Source organism: Gasterosteus aculeatus, chromosome 18, assembly GCF_964276395.1.
Source record: "Gasterosteus aculeatus chromosome 18, fGasAcu3.hap1.1, whole genome shotgun sequence".
NCBI classification, from domain to species: Eukaryota; Metazoa; Chordata; class Actinopteri; order Perciformes; family Gasterosteidae; genus Gasterosteus; species Gasterosteus aculeatus.
Window position 1 is genome coordinate 6600026 of NC_135706.1, and position 22358 is coordinate 6622383.

At 42.0% G+C, this 22358-nt stretch overlaps 1 protein-coding gene and 1 long non-coding RNA gene across 3 annotated transcripts; one reads left to right on the forward strand and one right to left on the reverse strand.

The window, feature by feature from the left end:
* The first annotated feature begins 9182 nt into the window (after positions 1-9182).
* Positions 9183-10500, forward strand: LOC144389351 (uncharacterized). Its single transcript, XR_013453341.1, has 3 exons — positions 9183-9291; positions 10087-10243; positions 10359-10500. It is a non-coding gene; the product is annotated as an uncharacterized LOC144389351 (long non-coding RNA).
* Positions 9814-14329, reverse strand: LOC120807882 (dihydropyrimidinase-related protein 5-like). Of its 2 annotated transcripts, none has more exons than XM_078093043.1 (4): positions 13007-14329; positions 12699-12767; positions 12340-12384; positions 9814-10232 (listed from the first exon to the last, which is right to left on the reverse strand). In XM_078093043.1, exons 1-4 carry the CDS (start codon positions 13172-13174, stop codon positions 9918-9920), a joined length of 597 nt encoding a protein of 198 aa, XP_077949169.1. In that variant the 5' UTR covers positions 13175-14329; the 3' UTR covers positions 9814-9917. The 2 variants fall into 2 exon arrangements, with proteins under 2 accessions (XP_077949169.1, XP_077949168.1); XM_078093042.1 differs by having other exon boundaries at positions 9814-10235.
* Between the last annotated feature and the right edge of the window lie 8029 nt (positions 14330-22358).

Genomic DNA, 22358 nt, shown 5'->3' on the forward strand with positions numbered 1-22358 from the left:
AGGGAGGTGGCCAAATATTAAATGAGATAATCAATCCCAAATTAGTGTGAAAATAAATGATCACTTCAAATCATCCAGACTGCCATGATACATTATTTTAATGCAGGAATGTATCTTCCCCAATGAACAAGATTTGTTCATTTTACTCAAGGCGGACACTAGAAAGAATTACATTCGTTCAGCAAGCAAAATAAAACACAGTAACTTGAACCAAACACAATTGAAAACAAAAAAAGATTTACATATTTACTTAGACCTGTTACATTTACACTTACAGTTTAGTGCAGTGTAATAGTTATGCCGTGATAATTGAATGCCAGTGTGAAAATAAATGATCACTTCAAATGTATCAGACTGCCATGATACATTATTTTAATGCAGGAAGTTATCTTCCCCCCCGGAATGAACGAATGACTCGAAAAAAGATTTGTTCATTTTACTCAAGGCGGACACTAGAAAGAATTACATTCGTGAACACGTGATCTGAAAAATAACAGAAGAATCTATTGGCTGGTTTTTCCCTTGAACAACACAAAACACATAAACAGTTAACAGGTGATTACGCACAATGGACACACTTCCAGGGCACCCACGTGTCACGCATCGAGCGTTGCAGCAGGGATCGGGCGTTCAGTGACGTACGAGGAGGTCAGGTCAGGTCAGGTGAACTCAGAATGACCTTATTCTCCTGACACCGCGTTCCGCGTTCCAGTGACGTTTGGTGAGGTTAGTAAATTCCATATCGCCGCTACTTATAGCGAACGCGTCATTACCCCCAATGCAATGGGGCAGCGTTTGGCCCCTTTCACACCCAATAACGTGAAAAATAGTGAGTGAGTGATTGGCCGTTGGCAGGTGGGGGGCCTCCAAAATATGTTTAATGACATTATCGGCCAATCTTCTAGTGGAAGATGCCTGCTGGCAGCTGGCTTGGAGGTTTGGGGAAGACCATTCTCCTCTCCCTGTAGTCGCGGGCCTCTTGGGTGGCTACCACTACGGCCTGTTGACGATCCCAAGGGGGATCGCCTAATGTATCTGAAATACACGTAGCAACTCCACAACAACAACAAAAATATTACTTTGTTTTAAATATTATAATAATACATGAAGAATATAACAATGAATGTCAGAGAACAATTGATTTCCTTTTAACACCCAGGGAGGAAGAGAATAAAGTGTCAGGTCAGGATGACAACTGCTGTAACCTTGCTACAACTTAGATTAGGGATCTCATGAGTGCTTATAAAGTGCACTCGTATATCGTATAACATTATACGATATACGCAAGGCAGGACCTGACATGGAGGACAAGGAGGCCCTCTGGGCACTACTGTAAAAAGGAGACTCCATATGTAGATAGTTCTTAATCTGCAATTGTCTTGTTGTGTTGACATACTTTTCTTAAATGTAATAAACTACTAACACATTTATTCATTGTCATTGATTGTATATGACTTTTACTGATAACATAATCCAATATAGCCAGGACAGCCTTACAGAGTCGCGACGCTTTGTGTTGCGTTGCTTCGCATCCCGTCGAGGTCTGTATGATCACAAAATTCAGAGTTTACCCACCTCTAATTTTACCACTACAGCACTGGCTGTGACTCCTAGTTGGTCTGCCGGCAAGGCGGTGGGTGGGACGCCGGCTGGTAGTTTTGTGCTATGCTCCTTGCATTGTACATACCAGGTTTTTCAAAACGTTTTGGTAGAACTATGAAAAGTGCACAGTGATATTCTGGTCTGAAATGCCCTCCTTTCCCTTTGAAGACATTTACTTGGTGTTCAACGATATCACCGATCTGAGACGAGTTTACACCGCTGTGATCGACGTCTTCACGAGGAAACAGCGGCGGGTGGTAATCATCTGCGTTACGTTTCACATGGACCAATTAAAATCGAGATATTGCTGGACATTTGCGCGGTGACGTCACTACGCCAGCCACGTTGTAAGGCTAATCCCCGCGAAATTCAAAGTCAATATGACGGCGGTGTTCAACGATATCACCGATCTGAGACGAGTTTACACCGCTGCGATCGACGTCTTCACGAGGAAACAGCGGCGGGTGGATTTTACGTACAAATACTCGACTGATCGGTGAGTCAGAAACTAAACTTCGGGGTTAATATTGAAGTGTGGTGCTGACGGTCCGACCGGCGACCGGTACCCGGCGAGGGGGCGGCGCTGACGGTCCGGCGGCGCTAGTCGGACACCTGCGGCGGGCAGGATGCGGCCGCGAGACTGAGACACCTGCCCTCGCCAGCGCTGTTGTGGTTTTCATTCAACAGATTCTGTACAACCCGTCATCCAACTGTTCGTCTAACTAACGTACGGCTCCCAGCCTCGGACACTCCTGCACAAGTCGACAAAATAGTCTTTCCCAGGTGGGAGATGACCGTGCAGCTTGAGAATTCATCGTGCCAGCCTTGAAATTAAATACCTGCAATTAAATACTGTGACTTTGTCAGTGGACCTTGTTTTTTATGATATGATTTCATAATTATTTTATTGAATATATTTCCTATATTTGAAATCGATTCATGGCAATCTGCCTTTGTAAAAAGTCTGCTGTCGTATTTTACTACTGCTTTAGTAATGATACATCACTCACTCGGAGTGATTAAAATCGAGATATTGCTGGACATTTGCGCGGTGACGTCACTACGCCAGCTACGTTGTAAGGCTAATCCCCGCGAAATTCAAAGTCAATATGACGGCGGTGTTCAACGATATCACCGATCTGAGACGAGTTTACACCGCTGCGATCGACGTCTTCACGAGGAAACTAGTCGGACACCTGCGGCGGGCAGGATGCGGCCGCGAGACTGAGACACCTGCCCTCACCAGCGCTGTTGTGGTTTTCATTCAACAGATTCTGTACAACCCGTCATCCAACTGTTCGTCTAACTAACATCTAACACGGCATCTGGCCTGGATAGTACAGGTAAATACAAATGATTACACTATTACTAATACGGTAGAACGAATCATCATCAACACCAGCTGAAACTGTAACACTCGTTTGAATACCATTTTCGGAGCGGCCCGAGACGCAATAATGCGTCCGTGCGTCGGACATTTCATTGAACATGTTTAGTTGTGGGGTGGGGTGGGGCCCCCCACCTCCAGGCTGACCAATAGGCCTGCCGCCAGTGGCACAGTCAGACATCAGAACAGGCCGCTGTCTAGGACCCCTAGCTGACAAGAGGCGTCCCACCCACCACCTTGCCTACAGGCCAACTAGGAGCCACAGCCCGCGCCGACGTCCAATGTACCACACTGCCGTCATGGCAGGCGCCCTAGGTCCAAGGAACGCTTGGCTACTGCTGTTTGGAATTTCTCGAGCTAGACATCTATATCTCGACCAGGAGTTTCACTCATGGTTGGCACGGTTTGCCGATTTTTCTGGCTCGGGTTCTTTTTTTTTTTTTGATGTCCATGGCTTGGTAACGTCCCATACATTGTTTTCCAACGTTTTTAGTCGTATTAAATTGTTTATTTTTCACGTTATTGGGTCTGAAATGGACCAAACGCTGCCCACATTGCATTGTGGGTAATGACGTGTTCCCTATAACTAGCGGCGATATGTCACTTACTGACCTCACCAAACGTCACTGGAACGCGGAACGTGGTGTCAGGAGAATAAGGTCATTCAGAGTTCACCTGACCTGACCTGACCTCCCCGAACGTTACTGACGTGTTTTGTGTTGTTGAAGGGGAAATACGAGCCAATATATTGTTCTGTTAATTTTGAAATGTCACGTGTTCACGAATGTAATTCTCATCGATGCCTGATTGTACAATTCGCTTTTACATCGAATATGACAAGAGGATGGAGAACAGTCATTTTATTGATTATTGTAAGGTTATTACGTGAGTAATAAAACACATGTTTTATATTGGAGAATTGGAATCAGAAGTAATAACAATGTCAAATTTTTATTATTCAGACTCGATCTGTAAATTATGCAATTTTTTTTTTAATAAATGTTGTAATGCCCAGTCGGAATCGACCTCACAACCCTTGTGTCAGTGTTTCCAACCTGCGTTTTGAAGCATTACCTTGACTGAAGACTAAAAAAAAAAGATGTCTTTCAACCTGTGTCTGTGTCTCCCTCGAAGACTTTCACGCGATTGGCTGAACAGGTGCTGGCAGCTAATAAAAAGGACCTGGATCTTCTCCGGATGTCTGTCAATGACGAGATTAATCTTGCCGCTCTGGAGGAAGAGGAAGGACTCTGTGACAGCGAGGCGGCCGACCGAGGAAAAGGCTGCTGGTGTTAGAGAGACAATTCAGATCTGATCGTCTGTTACCACTGGACACTTCGCACACTAGGCAAAACGTTTCTTTTTGTCGTTAGTTGAAATAAAGTGAAAACATTGAGCTGCAGCCACCGCCTTTTCTATTGGTCAATGCGTTAGATGTAGTGTGAGAACTCGGCCACAAGAAGGTGCTACGTGCATTGTGAAAAGAGCTCACACACTGCAGCGTCGTTCTGTTAAAAAATGCTCACGTTTCTTATTTTTTTTTTTTTGTTCTAATTGCACGTTCAATTACTCCATTTAAGGAAATGAAAGGATTCTAAATATATCCAGACAATATTATTTATCGGGTAAGTAAATACATTTTGCAGCTTGCAATATCATCTACGTAAGACCGCACAAGATATTCAACTTTCCTGTTGCAAGATGATGAGCTTTTTCGTGTTATCTGTGTCTATGAAAATATATAGCACAACGAGTTTAAAAACTGCTCATTGCATTGTACATACCAGGTTTTTCAAAACATTATATGTTTGTAGAACTATGAAGGTATTGGGTATTCATTTAATGTACTACAGGGTGGTATCTAAAAAAAAGTGCACAGTGATATTCTGGTCTGAAATGCCCTCCTTTCCCTTTGAAGACATTTACTTGGTGGTCCTTTTCTTGCCGTTTTGTCAGAGTCCAGTAAGGTTCCCCATCCACCTCTTACTTAAAAGGGGACAATTGAGGGTTTTGCATGCAAGTTCACGCTTCTTTCCTTTGTTTTATTGCAGCTTCAATGAAGCGAATCGTTAACTGACCATACAAGAATAGCATTTGACCAGAGTTGTCTGTTTGAGACCTAAACAGAATCCCTATCACTAAAAAACATTTGGCTACAATTTTTTAAAATTATTTATTACTAAATGCTATTCAAATCAGTTGTGGTCTGTGCACAGTGTAGAATGATAATATGTTGTACTGAACGATGTGCTGTTTTCAAGAATTCGTATCCTTTCCTTTAGACTACTTCAACTTGTATTTGTGGAAATATATTACATGCAACATGTGAATCTTGGAGGAAAGATGTCTGATGTATCTGAGTAAATACTTGCACATATGACTCGTCGTCATGCTTATACAGAGACCCGGTATTCCCGGTACTTATTTCCTTGTGTAACACAAAGGCACTGAGTGTTTTAACATCGCGGTGAACTCAAACCCGATGGTGTTTCATCATAGAGTTGAATATAATATGGTGGATAGATGCAGATTCTCAAAACTTGTATTACTTCCTCATTGGCCGACTGGATTCGATTTTTTTTTTCTGTTTGTTTAAGTGCCTCACACTATAAGAGAACACTTTATGTGTTTATAGCGACAATTATTAGTCACTCACAGGGTTACGGCGAAAATTACAACTCTGCTGTACCTTTGCAAGTTATACAAGTAAGCATCTGCGTTACGTTTCACATGGACCAATTAAAATCGAGATATTGCTGGACATTTGCGCGGTGACGTCACTACGCCAGCCACGTTGTAAGGCTAATCCCCGCGAAATTCAAAGTCAATATGACGGCGGTGTTCAACGATATCACCGATCTGAGACGAGTTTACACCGCTGCGATCGACGTCTTCACGAGGAAACAGCGGCGGGTGGATTTTACGTACAAATAATCGACTGATCGGTGAGTCAGAAACTAAACTTCGGGGTTAATATTGAAGTGTGGTGCTGACGGTCCGACCGGCGACCGGTACCCGGCGAGGGGGCGGCGCTGACGGTCTGGCTGGATGCATGTCACAGCCGCCTGGTGGTGCTGGACAGCGAGGTGCAGGATCATCCGGATCAAGCCCACCTACTGATGGACCAACTCAACCGACCGCTGCAGCTGTATCAAAACGCAGCGTAAATGGTGGTCCTACTACAAGCTGTAAGAATCTTGAGATCTAGTTCTAAACATCACCGCCCCCACCCCATTGCATTGTGGGTAATGACGTGTCCACTATAATTAGCGGCGATATGACACTTACTGACCTCACCAAACGTCACTGGGACGTTTAGTTATAGGCCCCGAGTCCAAACATAAGGCATGTGGAAGTCGGCTGACCAGCTCGCGGCCAGCCTCCTGGCCCTGCAGCCAGGAGGCTGTCGCGAACTGGTCTGGCCGCAAAGATTCGGTCCCAAATTGAAGATTCGGTGTGTGAGTGCCAAAATTCAGAATTGGGTTGCCAAATTTCTGAGATTTGGGTGAGAGCCAAATTTCGGTGGGTGGTGGGAGGGCAAATATGTTTAATGAAATAATCAATCCCAAATTCCACTAGTGAACACGTTCATTTCTTATTCTCATATGAATAGGATTACACTTTTGTTCATTTTCGTCATTACCCACAATGCAATGGGGGCAAACCGTGACTGAAACCAAAAATCTTCAAATCAAAAGAAAACCTTTTGTACTATATCAATTACCTAAAACCTTGTACATGTAGTTATGACAATTCTCAAAAATGTCATGGCAGTGTTCCCTGTCAATCGCATGAATAGTGAACAGGTGATTCACTCTGAGGGTCACGTGAAATATTACATGGAGGCAATGGAGAAAAGAGAATCAATTCATTTCTTAATTGTTCTTGCCTAGTGAGAAACATGTCAAATATTCTACAGTCAAAATGTCTGAATGCCATGAAGCCATACAAGTCATTTTCCTTATACCGCAGCATTTGACCAACATTATTTCTTATCATCAGGGCCCTTTGACCTCTTGGGCCTAACCGTTCCATTTTGGATGGAAGTGTGACAAATAAACCACAATTAATGAAAACAAACGTCTGTATTCATAAACTCTCATTACGTACTGCTTAATAAACACGTGTTCCCTCTTCCCTAAAATAAATATAACAAGATTATGCAACAATGGTTGCAAATGAACCATAAAAATCACATAAAATGAACTGCATTAAATACATCTGTACTAACCTGGCTAAATAAAAGAAACAGTTTAATATAATTAAATAAATGGTTAAAATACACGTATTCTGCCACCAAATGTTGGAGACTTTTGAGAAAAATCAAATTGGATTTACAATTTAGTACAACTCGTAATGTTGTGTTTAACTCAGCTCTGGACTGATCTCTCTAAGTTCACATGACCGTATAGTACCTGTTTATTCAACTTAGCAATGTAAGTTTGCTGGCTTTGCCGCCTAGCTGACCGACTGGCAAGGTGGTGGGTCGGGCGCCGGCCGGTCAGCTAGGTGGCTGGGTGAAGCCAAATATGTTCAATGAAATGACCAATCCCCAAACCTTGTACGTTGTACACGCATTTAGGAGATCGTCAACGCGTGACCATTGAAAAATAACACAGCAATCTAGTGGCTCGTATTTCCCGTCAATAACACAAAACACATAAACAGTGAACAGGTAATTTTACTACATCCACAATATATACAAAAAGTGCAATTTTAAATTAAATTACATTGATGCAATAGAAATAGAAATATATGCAGACAAAAGCATTCTGCGTCTTTCTTTGAACCGACACAACGAATCGATAATGAAATTCGTTGCCAACGCTTTCAATAATCAAATTTTAGCAATTTCAGCGATTCTTGTTCTCTTTAAGGATTGTGTGTTGTCAGATATTAAAACAACCGTTGTAATTGTCCAGTTATTAAAATGTCTGCTTTTTCAAGTACACGTTGTGGAATTACTCAACAGGTATTTATTATTACTATTACCTTAAATTGGCCGGATAAAAGTATTCGTAGATGTGACTTGAAATGAATAAAATTTTAGACAATTATACAAGTCTCTTTTACTGAAATATTCAGTGTAGGAAATATTCCATCATATACGTGCTCACTAATGTAATCTGGGATTGATTATTTCATTGAACATATTTGGGCCCCCCCACCATTGTGCCACCATCCTGAGCGCTTAATTTTAAATTTTGAGCACGGAGAACTATATTTTAGCAAAGAAAAACATATTCCGTGCGCGCAGTTTACTCAGGTGCCCTCTCCACAAACTGGTTTTCTGCGCGCAGGCAGCCGTTGCTGCGCTCTCTCCACCTATTCGCTCTGCGCTCGCTCGACTTGCAGCAGCGTTACATTTGTGCCACAAAACCAACCAATCAGAGAACTAAAGAAGGTCCATTGTGATTGGCTGTTGGTCTCCAATCACAACGCTAGTAGGACTACCTACAGCATCGCGGAAGCTCAGCGAGTTGTTAAAGTTTGCAGCATTTGTGCTAAATGCTAATGGCCTGGATTAAAACACTTGCTGTTCTCATCATTTGCTTGGGTCATGTCTGATGGTGGCTAGCCGGACTTCTAATATCACTTTTTTTCGTCTTCTTTAGGAAGCGTTGTGAACTGCGCGCACGGAATATGTTTTTCTTTGCTAAAATATAGTTCTCTGTGCTCAAAACTTAAAATTACGCGCTCAGGATGGTGGCACAAATATAACGGCATAAGAGCAGAGCAGAACACGTGGGTGCCCTGAAAGTGTGTCGATGGCATTGTGCGTAATCACCTGTTAATGTGTTGTGTGTTGTTGAAGGGAAATATTATACGAGCCAATAGATTGTTCTGTTCTTTTTCAAATGTCACGTGTTCACGAATGTAATTCAAGAAAAACTCCCCAAACAATGAAAAAGTATTCGATGGGGAGAATAAAGGAAAGGAAGGAAGAAACCTTTAGAGAGACACAGGACGATCCTCCCTGGGACGGACAGACTGTGATGGACGTACAGAATGAACAACGTAAAATATGTATAATACGTTCAAATCATCCGACAGAAATGATTCAAATTCACATATTATCTCCTCATATGCGTTCATGATCATGAATCGATTGGACTCGGTAGCTCTTTCTCTGACGGCGATGTTGGTTGTGACAAATGCAGAGCGGCGGGTTAATTGTTCTTTCTTCACATTCCCTTGACAAACCCCTGCAGTACGCTCCTGAGAAGGTCCGGAAGATACTCGTAGGGAACAAGTCAGATGAGGTGGACAAGAAGCAGGTGGCCACGGAGCAAGGAGTCAAGGTGGGTTAGTCTCATAATGGATTAATAATAATAATTATACTTTATTATTATACGTTAAAGTTAAAGTTATACGTTATAAGCTAAGCTCGACTAACTCTTATCATTATTGCACATAAGAGATGTAATCAAGGCAGCAAAGTCCACGAGCTTCTTTACCAAAATGTTCAACTTCCTCAAAAAGCGTATAATCGTTTGTTATAATCATCATAAAGCCGACAGCCCGCAGATCCCACTGCACATGTGTGGAAGGGGATGACATTCAGTTGTTGTTGTTGTTGTTGTTTTCTTAAGTCAATGCTTCACTGTTGTCTGTCTCACAGCTGGCCAAGGCTTACGGGATGGATTTCTTTGAGAGATATTTAGTTGTGATGATTCATTGACGTGTTACTGAACTTTATGAACTGCCAGTTTTTAACAGACCTCACACTTATTAATATACGTTTCACTGTTCACCCCCCACGAGTGAGTGAATGTGTTTGTTTGTGGGGCTTCTGATTTTCACTAATGTGAATCCAATATTATCTCTTTCTGGCTGCAACTTACAAAACAAAAAAACAAACCTCTTCCTTTGACATTCCATGTTTTATTTCCTTTTGGTATGTTTAAATGACAATAATATCACATTATCAAGGGTATGAAATATGTGTTTGAAAGTTAGATTTGAAGCTTGATATTGACAAAAAGGGGAGTTCTGGTGCTCGATTTAGGGGTTTAAACTCTGACAGATTCTGACAGTGGCAACGACGTGAAGCAGATTGTCTTCTTGTAACCGATGTTCTTTGTTTGTCCCTGCAGGTAAGGTGGTCCACGCAGAGACCACGGTGGCTCACGCCGTGCTGAACGGGAAGCAGTATTACCGTCAGGACTGGGTTCATGCTGCCGCCCACGTTGTCGTCCCTCCTCTCCGCCTCGACCCCAACACGCCAGGCTACCTCATGGGCCTGCTGGGAAAGTATGTGCTCAGTACAAAGTGGGACGTGCTCCTAAAATACAGCAGTGATATCAAAGATGTAGGAGGGTCGATGCTTAGTGATGATTTGGACCAATAACATTCATCTTGTTTCCAGCGACTCTCTGAGTGTTGTGGCATCAGAGCACCGTCCATTTAGCATCAAGCAGAGAGCTTTGGGCAAAGACGACTTCACAAAGATCCCTCACGGAGTGGCTGGAGTCCAGGACAGGATGAGTGTCATTTGGGAGAGGGGAGTGGTACGTAGAAACACACGCACACATGTACACATATACACACTTAAGCTGTAAACCTGCTCGTGCTTATTATGTAGCGTGCATCCCAGGAAGGATCCATGTAGAATCGTATTAGATACCATTAATACTAAAATAGCTTTGGAAAAATATGCTTGGTTTTATTTTGTATTACTGGTCCACAAGTCCACCACTGTCTCCTCAGTGTCAATTTGTGTTTTCATTGGCTTATGGTTACTGCATTAATTTAATAACAAGCCGAAGAAATAATGTACACACATTTGCATTGCTTTGACCAAGGAGCCAAGCCAAGCACAACAAAATGCATAATAAAGGGTGAAATGCAACAACGTTCCTTGTCTTAAAGCGGTGATCGGTCGTAGCTCTGTTGGTATCTTGTCCACTCACACCTAAATGTTCTATGATAAACTATTCAGCATTTCGGTGAGGAGCCGCGGGTCTCAGCAATCAACAGGCCCCAGGTCAGAATTTATTGAATATTTGCACTTTCTCTGTGTACTTCACTTACACTACTCTAATCACTGAGAAATAGATTTGCTAAAAGTGTTTTAGGTTTATAACAGCAGTGTGTAAGTGGTACAAACAGAATTCCGTCATATGCAACATGTGTGTTTCATATGGTAACAAAAGATGGTTTTGTTAAATTGGTGTATAGTTTTTCATTTTGCAATGGATCTGAGGTGTTTTGCTCATTGGGTGTGTGGTTGTGCTAATTGTGTGAGTGAAATGAAAAACAGAACCAAGCAGTCAAAATTGTGTTTAAGCAATCGAGAAAAACTGTAATATGACATATGACATAAGAAGCACGAGCAGGTTTACAGCTTAAGTGTGTGTATGTGTACATGTGTGTTTGTACGTACCACTCCCCTCTCCCAAATGACACTCATCCTGTCATCGCCTTAAATGGAGTAATTGCACGTGCAATTAGAACCAAAAACAAACAACAAATAAGAAATGTGAGCCTTATTTACAGTTTTTCTCGATTGCTTAAACACAATTTTGACTGCTTTGTTCTGTTTTCCATTTCACTCACACAATTAGCACAACCACACACCCAATGAGCAAAACACCTCAGATCCATTGCAAAATGAAAAACTATACACCAATTTAACAAAACCATCTTTTGTTACCATATGAAACACACATGTTGCATATGACGGAATTCTGTTTGTACCACTTACACACTGCTGTAATTCTGACCTGGGGCCTGTTGATTGCTGAGACCAGCGGCTCCTCACCGAAATGCTGAATAGTTTATCATAGAACATTTAGGTGTGAGTGGACAAGATACCAACAGAGCTACGACCGATCACCGCTTTAAGACAAGGAACGTTGTTGCATTTCACCCTTTATTATGCATTTTGTTGTGCTTGGCTTGGCTCCTTGGTCAAAGCAATGCAAATGTGTGTACATTATTTCTTCCAACCTAACAATCCATAGGCTCGTATTTCCCGTCAACAACAACACGTGATCAGGTGATTACCCACAATCCCATTTACACTTACTACCCCGTAAGTGTAAAAAAAAAAGTGTTTAATGAAATTATCAATCCCAAATTCCATTTGAGAACACGTTCATCTTTTCCCCAACGGCTGATTTACTATGTGAACACAGAAAATAATAAGCATAAGTAAAAACATCCAGTTGAATCGTTGCGTTATTTTGCTGGCCGTTGTTGCTCAGCAGTGAATAAATACACCTGCAGCCATTCTTGTGCAAATGCGGTGTACACCTGCTCACCTGCTCTCTCCGTCCAGTCAAAGGAGCCCACTAAGCAGACGTTTGGACACATGCACATTCAAATGTCTGGTTTTGCGTGTTTACCTTGTTGGGGATGGTGACGGCTCTGTGAGTAGCCTCAGACTCCAGCTGTAGACAACAAGACTGAACGCTTTTAATAAGCTCTCACTAGAAATTCATATTTCAGTTCTTTTGCTGTCCAAAGAAAAACTACAGTATGTGTGTGTGTTCTGTATATTTCTCCTTAAGGGAATTAACATTTCACCGTAACAACTCCCCTTTTTGTCAATATCAAGCTTCAAATCTAACTTTCAAACACATATTTCATACCCTTGATAATGTGATATTATTGTTATTTAAGCATACCAAAAGGAAATAAAACATGGAATCCAAACAAGGTCATGACTAAACGTGATAATGAATAATCTTTGATATTAATTTACCTCTTCTGGTCGACTTATTTCGATACCCTCCGGTCCACTGATGCCTAAATCCAGAGCCTCTTTAGCACCCTATTAACACACACGCAAACACTTCAGAAGCTCAATTCATCACGTAATTGTTTCTGCAACATTTCAAAACGCACACACAAGTGATGACAGAATCCAAATGTTGGCTCCTAAAATGTGAAAACTAGCTGTCCAGTATGTAAAGAATCCACAATGAATGACAGACACACAACAAGTATTTTTCCTGTGCTGGACATTCAAAGAAGAAACACAGGCATGTGTGGGGGTTGTGTGGTGTGCACCTCTGCCACCAGCTCTCCGTTCTCAGCGTGGACTCGAGCGACGGCCCCGATGTCTTTACAGGTCTGCAGCGTCTGGTAGAGCTCCGAGTCCCTGAGCATCATCGTATCTTTGAAGGCCATGAACATCTGGAAAGAGTTCACTCCGTGCTCCCTCACCAGGGTCTCCATCTCGCTACGCACCTAAACACAGGACAAAGGTCAGGGGTCAAAGGAAGAGGTTTGTTTTTTGTTTTTGTAAGTTGCAGCCAGAAAGAGATAATATTGGATTCACATTAGTGAAAATCAGAAGCCGCACAAACAAACACATTCACTCACTCATGGGGGGTGAACAGTGAAACGTATATTTATAAGTGTGAGGTCTGTTAAAAACTGGCAGTTCATAACGTTCAGTAACACGTGAATGAATCATCACGACTAAATATATGCATTGGTTTTAGTCGACATTGCATGAGGTGAGGAGGGGGAGGCAGGAAGGAGGGAGGCAGAGGAGGAAAGGAAGAGAACAATGATTCCACTGTAAAGGACACATAGTCACTGTGTGTCAGGGTGACAATGAGCAATGGTTCTTCCTGGCGGCGCCATGCATGATATCTTCAAACTCTTGAAGGCAGGCGGGGACCTGAAATAGAAAACATAAGGAAGCAAACTGTCGGTTTTATAAACAGACTTTCAAAAGCTGGGATGCAACAAATTTTCAAGATACAAGAGTCAACCAATGCTTCGTGTTAACTCTCACCACCCCTTTCTCTGCATTTAATCCATTGCGAACAGAACATTCCTGTAGCTATACATTACTTTTTAGTCTTTTATTGACTGTATATTATGTTACAATAAGCCAGTTTTGCCTCAAAAAGCAATAAAAGTCCCTTAACAAAGTAAACATTTCTGAACAGAAAGGCAGTAACGTATCATGTTTGTACGCATGCTCACATTTAGAAGCCAGACAAACAATATCCTGGAAAAAAACATCCTATTGACTCTGCATATATTGTTTTACGTCACTGTGTCGTACTAAGATGCAAAAGGATTTGTTTTCGGTAAAACTCACACTTGGAGTGATGTCTCACATACTGTCATATATCGCCTGCCTCGTTGTGTCCTGACGGTTCGTGCTGAACTATTATTGTCCCGTTGCTAACCTCTGCTTTACACAGCTTCCTGTTTGACGTGAGCTGCCTGCTGTCCGGTGCGCTCTCCCTCGGCCTGGACCTCGCTCTCTGCTCACTGGGCTTCACCGTTGCTGGCCAAACGCCCGTATTCTTCTGTTTGTGTGTTTGTGTTCGTTAAAACACTTTACGTTCACTTGCGCTTGGGTGGTCGCTTCTTCACAAGCACAACAGATATAGTCAAAAGGAAATAAATATAATTCAAACAATGTCATTTTTCCTTTTACGTAACATCCATCATGAAGGTACTGTCTGTTGCCTAAACACTTTAATCCAGCAGCTTTTGTCCAATCACTGGATATCTAAAAACATATTATATACCGACATTCAATTTTAGACACGTCTTGATGGCACCCACCCAGTATTATTGTTTGTTCGTATAATCACATAACCTTTGATTAGTTCTCGAAGTAGAGATTGTAACCAGAGCGACAAGTGATCTTAGTCCATATTCGCTTAGCTGCACTACAATGGGAAGCCGTTGTATCACTTATTGGCTTTTTATTGCTAAAATAATAACTACCAACACTAGTACTTTTAAAGGCAGTATTGTATTGTCACATATTGGCAAATTATAAAACAAACATATCACATATTTGGGAAATAAAACGGCAACTGTCTGGCGCAAAGTCGAGGCAGCTGTCGTAAAAACGGCAACCGTCGAAGCACCACTGCGACAAAGTCGAGAAAAAAGCTATTGCAACGTCCCATTATTCACCTCAAATTTACATTAATTGGACACAAAACCACTAGTCCCATATGCCTTTACAATAATACACATAAAGAAATGATCAAGTGTACCTAAACAGACAGTGAAAGACATTAATTCGGTCTTAATGCTCACGTTGCGTACGGTACGTACCTCCTCTCAGTCACCGGTGAGCAGACTAACGAGGGCACGCAATGCCAGTCAAACAATACACTCTACCCACAAGAGGGCGCTGTTACACAAAATAATATAACTCCTAATACCAAAGCTAATTATATACAGGACAGAAAAAGGATTTTGGAGAAATAAAACACAGTAACTTGAACCAAACACAATTGAAAACAAAAAAAGATTTACATATTTACTTAGACCTGTTACATTTACACTTACAGTTTAGTGCAGTGTAATAGTTATGCCGTGATAATTGAATGCTAGTGTGAAAATAAATGATCACTTCAAATGTATCAGACTGCCATGATACATTATTTTAATGCAGGAAGTTATCTTCCCCCCCGGAATGAACGAATGACTCGAAAAAAGATTTGTTCATTTTACTCAAGGCGGACACTAGAAAGAATTACATTCGTGAACACGTGATCTGAAAAATAACAGAAGAATCTATTGGCTGGTTTTTCCCTTGAACAACACAAAACACATAAACAGTTAACAGGTGATTACGCACAATGGACACACTTCCAGGGCACCCACGTGTCACGCATCGAGCGTTGCAGCAGGGATCGGGCGTTCAGTGACGTACGGGGAGGTCAGGTCAGGTCAGGTGAACTCAGAATGACCTTATTCTCCTGACACCGCGTTCCGCGTTCCAGTGACGTTTGGTGAGGTTAGTAAGTTCCATATCGCCGCTAGTTATAGGGAACACGTCATTACCCCCAATGCAATGGGGCAGCGTTTGGCCCCTTTCACACCCAATAACGTGAAAAATAAAGTATTTAATGCAACTAAAAAAGGTGTAAAACAATGTATGGGACGTTACCAAGCCATGAACATCAAAAAAAAAAAAAAAGAAAACGAGCCAGAAAAAGTGCAAACCGTGCAAACCGTGAGTGAGACCATTAGTCGCGTTATAGACCTCTACCTCGAAAAGTTCCACACGGTAGCCACCCAGTGCCAGTGTTTTACACTGTTTGGGTGGCCGGCGCAGGCTGTGACTCCTAGTTGGTCTGCCGGCAAGGCGGTGGGTGGGACGCCGGCTGGTCAGGTAGGGGTCCTAGACAGCAGCCTGTTCTGGCCGCCTGGCTGGGACACGGGTGGTTAGGCCGAGTGATTGGCCGTTGGCAGGTGGGGGGCCTCAAAAATATGTTTAATGAAATTATCGGCCAATCTTCTAGTGGAAGATGCCTGCTGGCAGCTGGCTTGGAGGTTTGGGGAAGACCATTCTCCTCTCCCTGTAGTCGCGGGCCTCTTGGGTGGCTACCACTACGGCCTGTTGACGATCCCAAGGGGGATCGCCTAATGTATCTGAAATACACGTAGCAACTCCACAACAACAACAAAAATATTACTTTGTTTTAAATATTATAATAATACATGAAGAATATAACAATGAATGTCAGAGAACAATTGATTTCCTTTTAACACCCAGGGAGGAAGAGAATAAAGTGTCAGGTCAGGATGACAACTGCTGTAACCTTGCTACAACTTAGATTAGGGATCTCATGAGTGCTTATAAAGTGCACTCGTATATCGTATAACATTATACGATATACGCAAGGCAGGACCTGACATGGAGGACAAGGAGGCCCTCTGGGCACTACTGTAAAAAGGAGACTCCATATGTAGATAGTTCTTAATCTGCAATTGTCTTGTTGTGTTGACATACTTTTCTTAAATGTAATAAACTACAAACTACTAACACATTTATTCATTGTCATTGATTGTATATGACTTTTACTGATAACATAATCCAATATAGCCAGGACAGCCTTACAGAGTCGCGACGCTTTGTGTTGCGTTGCTTCGCATCCCGTCGAGGTCTGTATGATCACAAAATTCAGAGTTTACCCACCTCTAATTTTACCACTACAGCACTGGCTGTGACTCCTAGTTGGTCTGCCGGCAAGGCGGTGGGTGGGACGCCGGCTGGTAGTTTTGTGCTATGCTCCTTGCATTGTACATACCAGGTTTTTCAAAACGTTTTGGTAGAACTATGAAAAGTGCACAGTGATATTCTGGTCTGAAATGCCCTCCTTTCCCTTTGAAGACATTTACTTGGTGGTCCTTTTCTTGCCGTTTTGTCAGAGTCCAGTAAGGTTCCCCATCCACCTCTTACTTAAAAGGGGACAATTGAGGGTTTTGCATGCAAGTTCACGCTTCTTTCCTTTGTTTTATTGCAGCTTCAATGAAGCGAATCGTTAACTGACCATACAAGAATAGCATTTGACCAGAGTTGTCTGTTTGAGACCCAAACAGAATCCCTATCACTAAAAAACATTTGGCTACAATTTTTTTAAATTATTTATTACTAAATGCTATTCAAATCAGTTGTGGTCTGTGCACAGTGTAGAATGATAATATGTTGTACTGAACGATGTGCTGTTTTCAAGAATTCGTATCCTTTCCTTTAGACTACTTCAACTTGTATTTGTGGAAATATATTACATGCAACATGTGAATCTTGGAGGAAAGATGTCTGATGTATCTGAGTAAATACTTGCACATATGACTCGTCGTCATGCTTATACAGAGACCCGGTATTCCCGGTACTTATTTCCTTGTGTAACACAAAGGCACTGAGTGTTTTTACATCGCGGTGAACTCAAACCCGATGGTGTATATATATATATATAATATGGTGGATAGATGCAGATTCTCAAAACTTGTATTACTTCCTCATTGGCCGACTGGATTCGATTTTTTTTTTCTGTTTGTTTAAGTGCCTCACACTATAAGAGAACACTTTATGTGTTTATAGCGCCAATTATTAGTCACTCATAGGGTTACGGCGAAAATTACAACTCTGCTGTACCTTTGCAAGTTATACAAGTAAGCATCTGCGTTACGTTTCACATGGACCAATTAAAATCGAGATATTGCTGGACATTTGCGCGGTGACGTCACTACGCCAGCCACGTTGTAAGGCTAATCCCCGCGAAATTCAAAGTCAATATGACGGCGGTGTTCAACGATATCACCGATCTGAGACGAGTTTACACCGCTGCGATCGACGTCTTCACGAGGAAACAGCGGCGGGTGGATTTTACGTACAAATAATCGACTGATCGGTGAGTCAGAAACTAAACTTCGGGGTTAATATTGAAGTGTGGTGCTGACGGTCCGCTTCTTTCCTTTGTTTTATTGCAGCTTCAATGAAGCGAATCGTTAACTGACCATGCAAGAATAGCATTTGACCAGAGTTGTCTGTTTGAGACCCAAACAGAATCCCTATCACTAAAAAACATTTGGCTACAATTTTTTAAAATTATTTATTACTAAATGCTATTCAAATCAGTTGTGGTCTGTGCACAGTGTAGAATGATAATATGTTGTACTTAACGATGTGCTGGACTAAGCTCGAAGTTCACTATGACCTGTGTTTTCAGGAATTCGTATCCTTTCTTTTAGACTACTTCAACTTGTATTTGTGGAAATATATTACATGCAACATGTGAATCTTGGAGGAAAGATGTCTGATGTATCTGAGTAAATACTTGCACATATGGTTTCGATTCAATTTTTTTTGGTCTGTTTGTTTAAGTGCCTCACACTATAAGAGAACACTTTATGTGTTTATAGCGCCAATTATTAGTCACTCACAGGGTTACGGCGAAAATTACAACTCTGCTGTGCCTTTGCAAGTTATACAAGTAATCATCAGCGTTACGTTTCACATGGACCAATTAAAATCGAGATATTGCTGGACATTTGCGCGGTGACGTCACTACGCCAGCCACGTTGTAAGGCTAATCCCCGCGAAATTCAATATGACGGCGGTGTTCAACGATATCACCGATCTGAGACGAGTTTACACCGCTGTGATCGACGTCTTCACGAGGAAACAGCGGCGGGTGGATTTTACGTACAAATAATCGACTGATCGGTGAGTCAGAAACTAAACTTCGGGGTTAATATTGAAGTGTGGTGCTGACGGTCCGACCGGCGACCGGTACCCGGCGAGGGGGCGGCGCTGACGGTCCGGCGGCGCTAGTCGGACACCTGCGGCGGGCAGGATGCGGCCGCGAGACTGAGACACCTGCCCTCGCCAGCGCTGTTGTGGTTTTCATTCAACAGATTCTGTACAACCCGTCATCCAACTGTTCGTCTAACTAACGTACGGCTCCCAGCCTCGGACACTCCTGCACAAGTCGACAAAATAGTCTTTACCAGGTGGGAGATGACCGTGCAGCTTGAGAATTCATCGTGTCAGCCTTGAAATTAAATACCTGCAATTAAATACTGTGACTTTGTCAGTGGACCTTGTTTTTTATGATATGATTTCATAATTATTTTATTGAATATATTTCCTATATTTGAAATCGATTCATGGCAATCTGCCTTTGTAAAAAGTCTGCTGTCGTATTTTACTACTGCTTTAGTAATGATACATCACTCACTCGGAGTGATTAAAATCGAGATATTGCTGGACATTTGCGCGGTGACGTCACTACGCCAGCTACGTTGTAAGGCTAATCCCCGCGAAATTCAAAGTCAATATGACGGCGGTGTTCAACGATATCACCGATCTGAGACGAGTTTACACCGCTGCGATCGACGTCTTCACGAGGAAACTAGTCGGACACCTGCGGCGGGCAGGATGCGGCCGCGAGACTGAGACACCTGCCCTCACCAGCGCTGTTGTGGTTTTCATTCAACAGATTCTGTACAACCCGTCATCCAACTGTTCGTCTAACTAACATCTAACAAGGCATCTGGCCTGGATAGTACAGGTAAATACAAATGATTACACTATTACTAATACGGTAGAACGAATCATCATCAACACCAGCTGAAACTGTAACACTCGTTTGCCATTTTCGGAGCGGCCCGAGACGCAATAATGCGTCCGTGCGTCGGACATTTCATTGAACATGTTTAGTTGTGGGGTGGGGCCCCCCACCTCCAGGCTGACCAATAGGCCTGCCGCCAGTGGCACAGTCAGACATCAGAACAGGTGACAAGAGTTGAAGAGAGAGTTGAAGTGTTGAAGGGGAAATACGAGCCAATAGATTGTTCTGTTAATTTTGAAATGTCACGTGTTCACGAATGTAATTCTCATCGATGCCTGATTGTACAATTCGCTTTTACATCGAATATGACAAGAGGATGGAGAACAGTCATTTTATTGATTATTGTAAGGTTATTACGTGAGTAATAAAACACATGTTTTATATTGGAGAATTGGAATCAGAAGTAATAACAATGTCAAATGTTTATTATTCAGACTCGATTTGTAAATTATGCAATTTTTTTTTTAAAATAAATGTTGTAATGCAGCTGAATAAACCCAGTGAGTGTTCTTTTAAAGTATATTGTTGTGGTGTCTTTGCCTTTATTAGGTAACAATAAAGTAATTAGTTTGTTTAATTTAAGTGAACTTAAAAAATGAGTGAGCAGTAAGTTGTAGGTATTTAGTAAAAGCAAAACGTTTCTTTTTGTCGTTAGTTGAAATAAAGTGAAAACATTGAGCTGCAGCCACCGCCTTTTCTATTGGTCAATGCGTTAGATGTAGTGTGAGAACTCGGCCACAAGAGGGTGCTACGTGCATTGTGAAAAGAGCTCACACACTGGAGCGTCGTTCTGTTAAAAAATGCTCACGTTTCTTATTTTTTTTTTTTTTTGTTCTAATTGCACGTTCAATTACTCCATTTAAGGAAATGAAAGGATTCTAAATATATCCAGACAATATTATTTATCGGGTAAGTAAATACATTTTGCAGCTTGCAATATCATCTACGTAAGACCGCACAAGATATTCAACTTTCCTGTTGCAAGATGATGAGCTTTTTCATGTTATCTGTGTCTATGAAAATATATAGCACAACGAGTTTAAAAACTGCTCATTGCATTGTACATACCAGGTTTTTCAAAACATTATATGTTTGTAGAACTATGAAGGTATTGGGTATTCATTTAATGTACTATAGGGTGGTATCTAAAAAAAAGTGCACAGTGATATTCTGGTCTGAAATGCCCTCCTTTCCCTTTGAAGACATTTACTTGGTGGTCCTTTTCTTGCCGTTTTGTCAGAGTCCAGTAAGGTTCCCCATCCACCTCTTACTTAAAAGGGGACAATTGAGGGTTTTGCATGCAAGTTCACGCTTCTTTCCTTTGTTTTATTGCAGCTTCAATGAAGCGAATCGTTAACTGACCATACAAGAATAGCATTTGACCAGAGTTGTCTGTTTGAGACCCAAACAGAATCCCTATCACTAAAAAACATTTGGCTACAATTTTTTTAAATTATTTATTACTAAATGCTATTCAAATCAGTTGTGGTCTGTGCACAGTGTAGAATGATAATATGTTGTACTGAACGATGTGCTGTTTTCAAGAATTCGTATCCTTTCCTTTAGACTACTTCAACTTGTATTTGTGGAAATATATTACATGCAACATGTGAATCTTGGAGGAAAGATGTCTGATGTATCTGAGTAAATACTTGCACATATGACTCGTCGTCATGCTTATACAGAGACCCGGTATTCCCGGTACTTATTTCCTTGTGTAACACAAAGGCACTGAGTGTTTTAACATCGCGGTGAACTCAAACCCGATGGTGTTTCATCATATAGTTGAATATAATATGGTGGATAGATGCAGATTCTCAAAACTTGTATTACTTCCTCATTGGCCGACTGGATTCGATTTTTTTTTTCTGTTTGTTTAAGTGCCTCACACTATAAGAGAACACTTTATGTGTTTATAGCGCCAATTATTAGTCACTCATAGGGTTACGGCGAAAATTACAACTCTGCTGTACCTTTGCAAGTTATACAAGTAAGCATCTGCGTTACGTTTCACATGGACCAATTAAAATCGAGATATTGCTGGACATTTGCGCGGTGACGTCACTACACCAGCCACGTTGTAAGGCTAATCCCCGCGAAATTCAAAGTCAATATGACGGCGGTGTTCAACGATATCACCGATCTGAGACGAGTTTACACCGCTGCGATCGACGTCTTCACGAGGAAACAGCGGCGGGTGGATTTTACGTACAAATAATCGACTGATCGGTGAGTCAGAAACTAAACTTCGGGGTTAATATTGAAGTGTGGCGCTGACGGTCCGGCGGCGCTAGTCGGACACCTGTGGCGGGCAGGATGCGGCCGCGAGACTGAGACACCTGCCCTCACCAGCGCTGTTGTGGTTTTCATTCAACAGATTCTGTACAACCCGTCATCCAACTGTTCGTCTAACTAACGTACGGCTCCCAGCCTCGGACACCCCTGCACAAGTCGACAAAATAGTCTTTCCCAGGTGGGAGATGACCGTGCAGCTTGAGAATTCATCGTGCCAG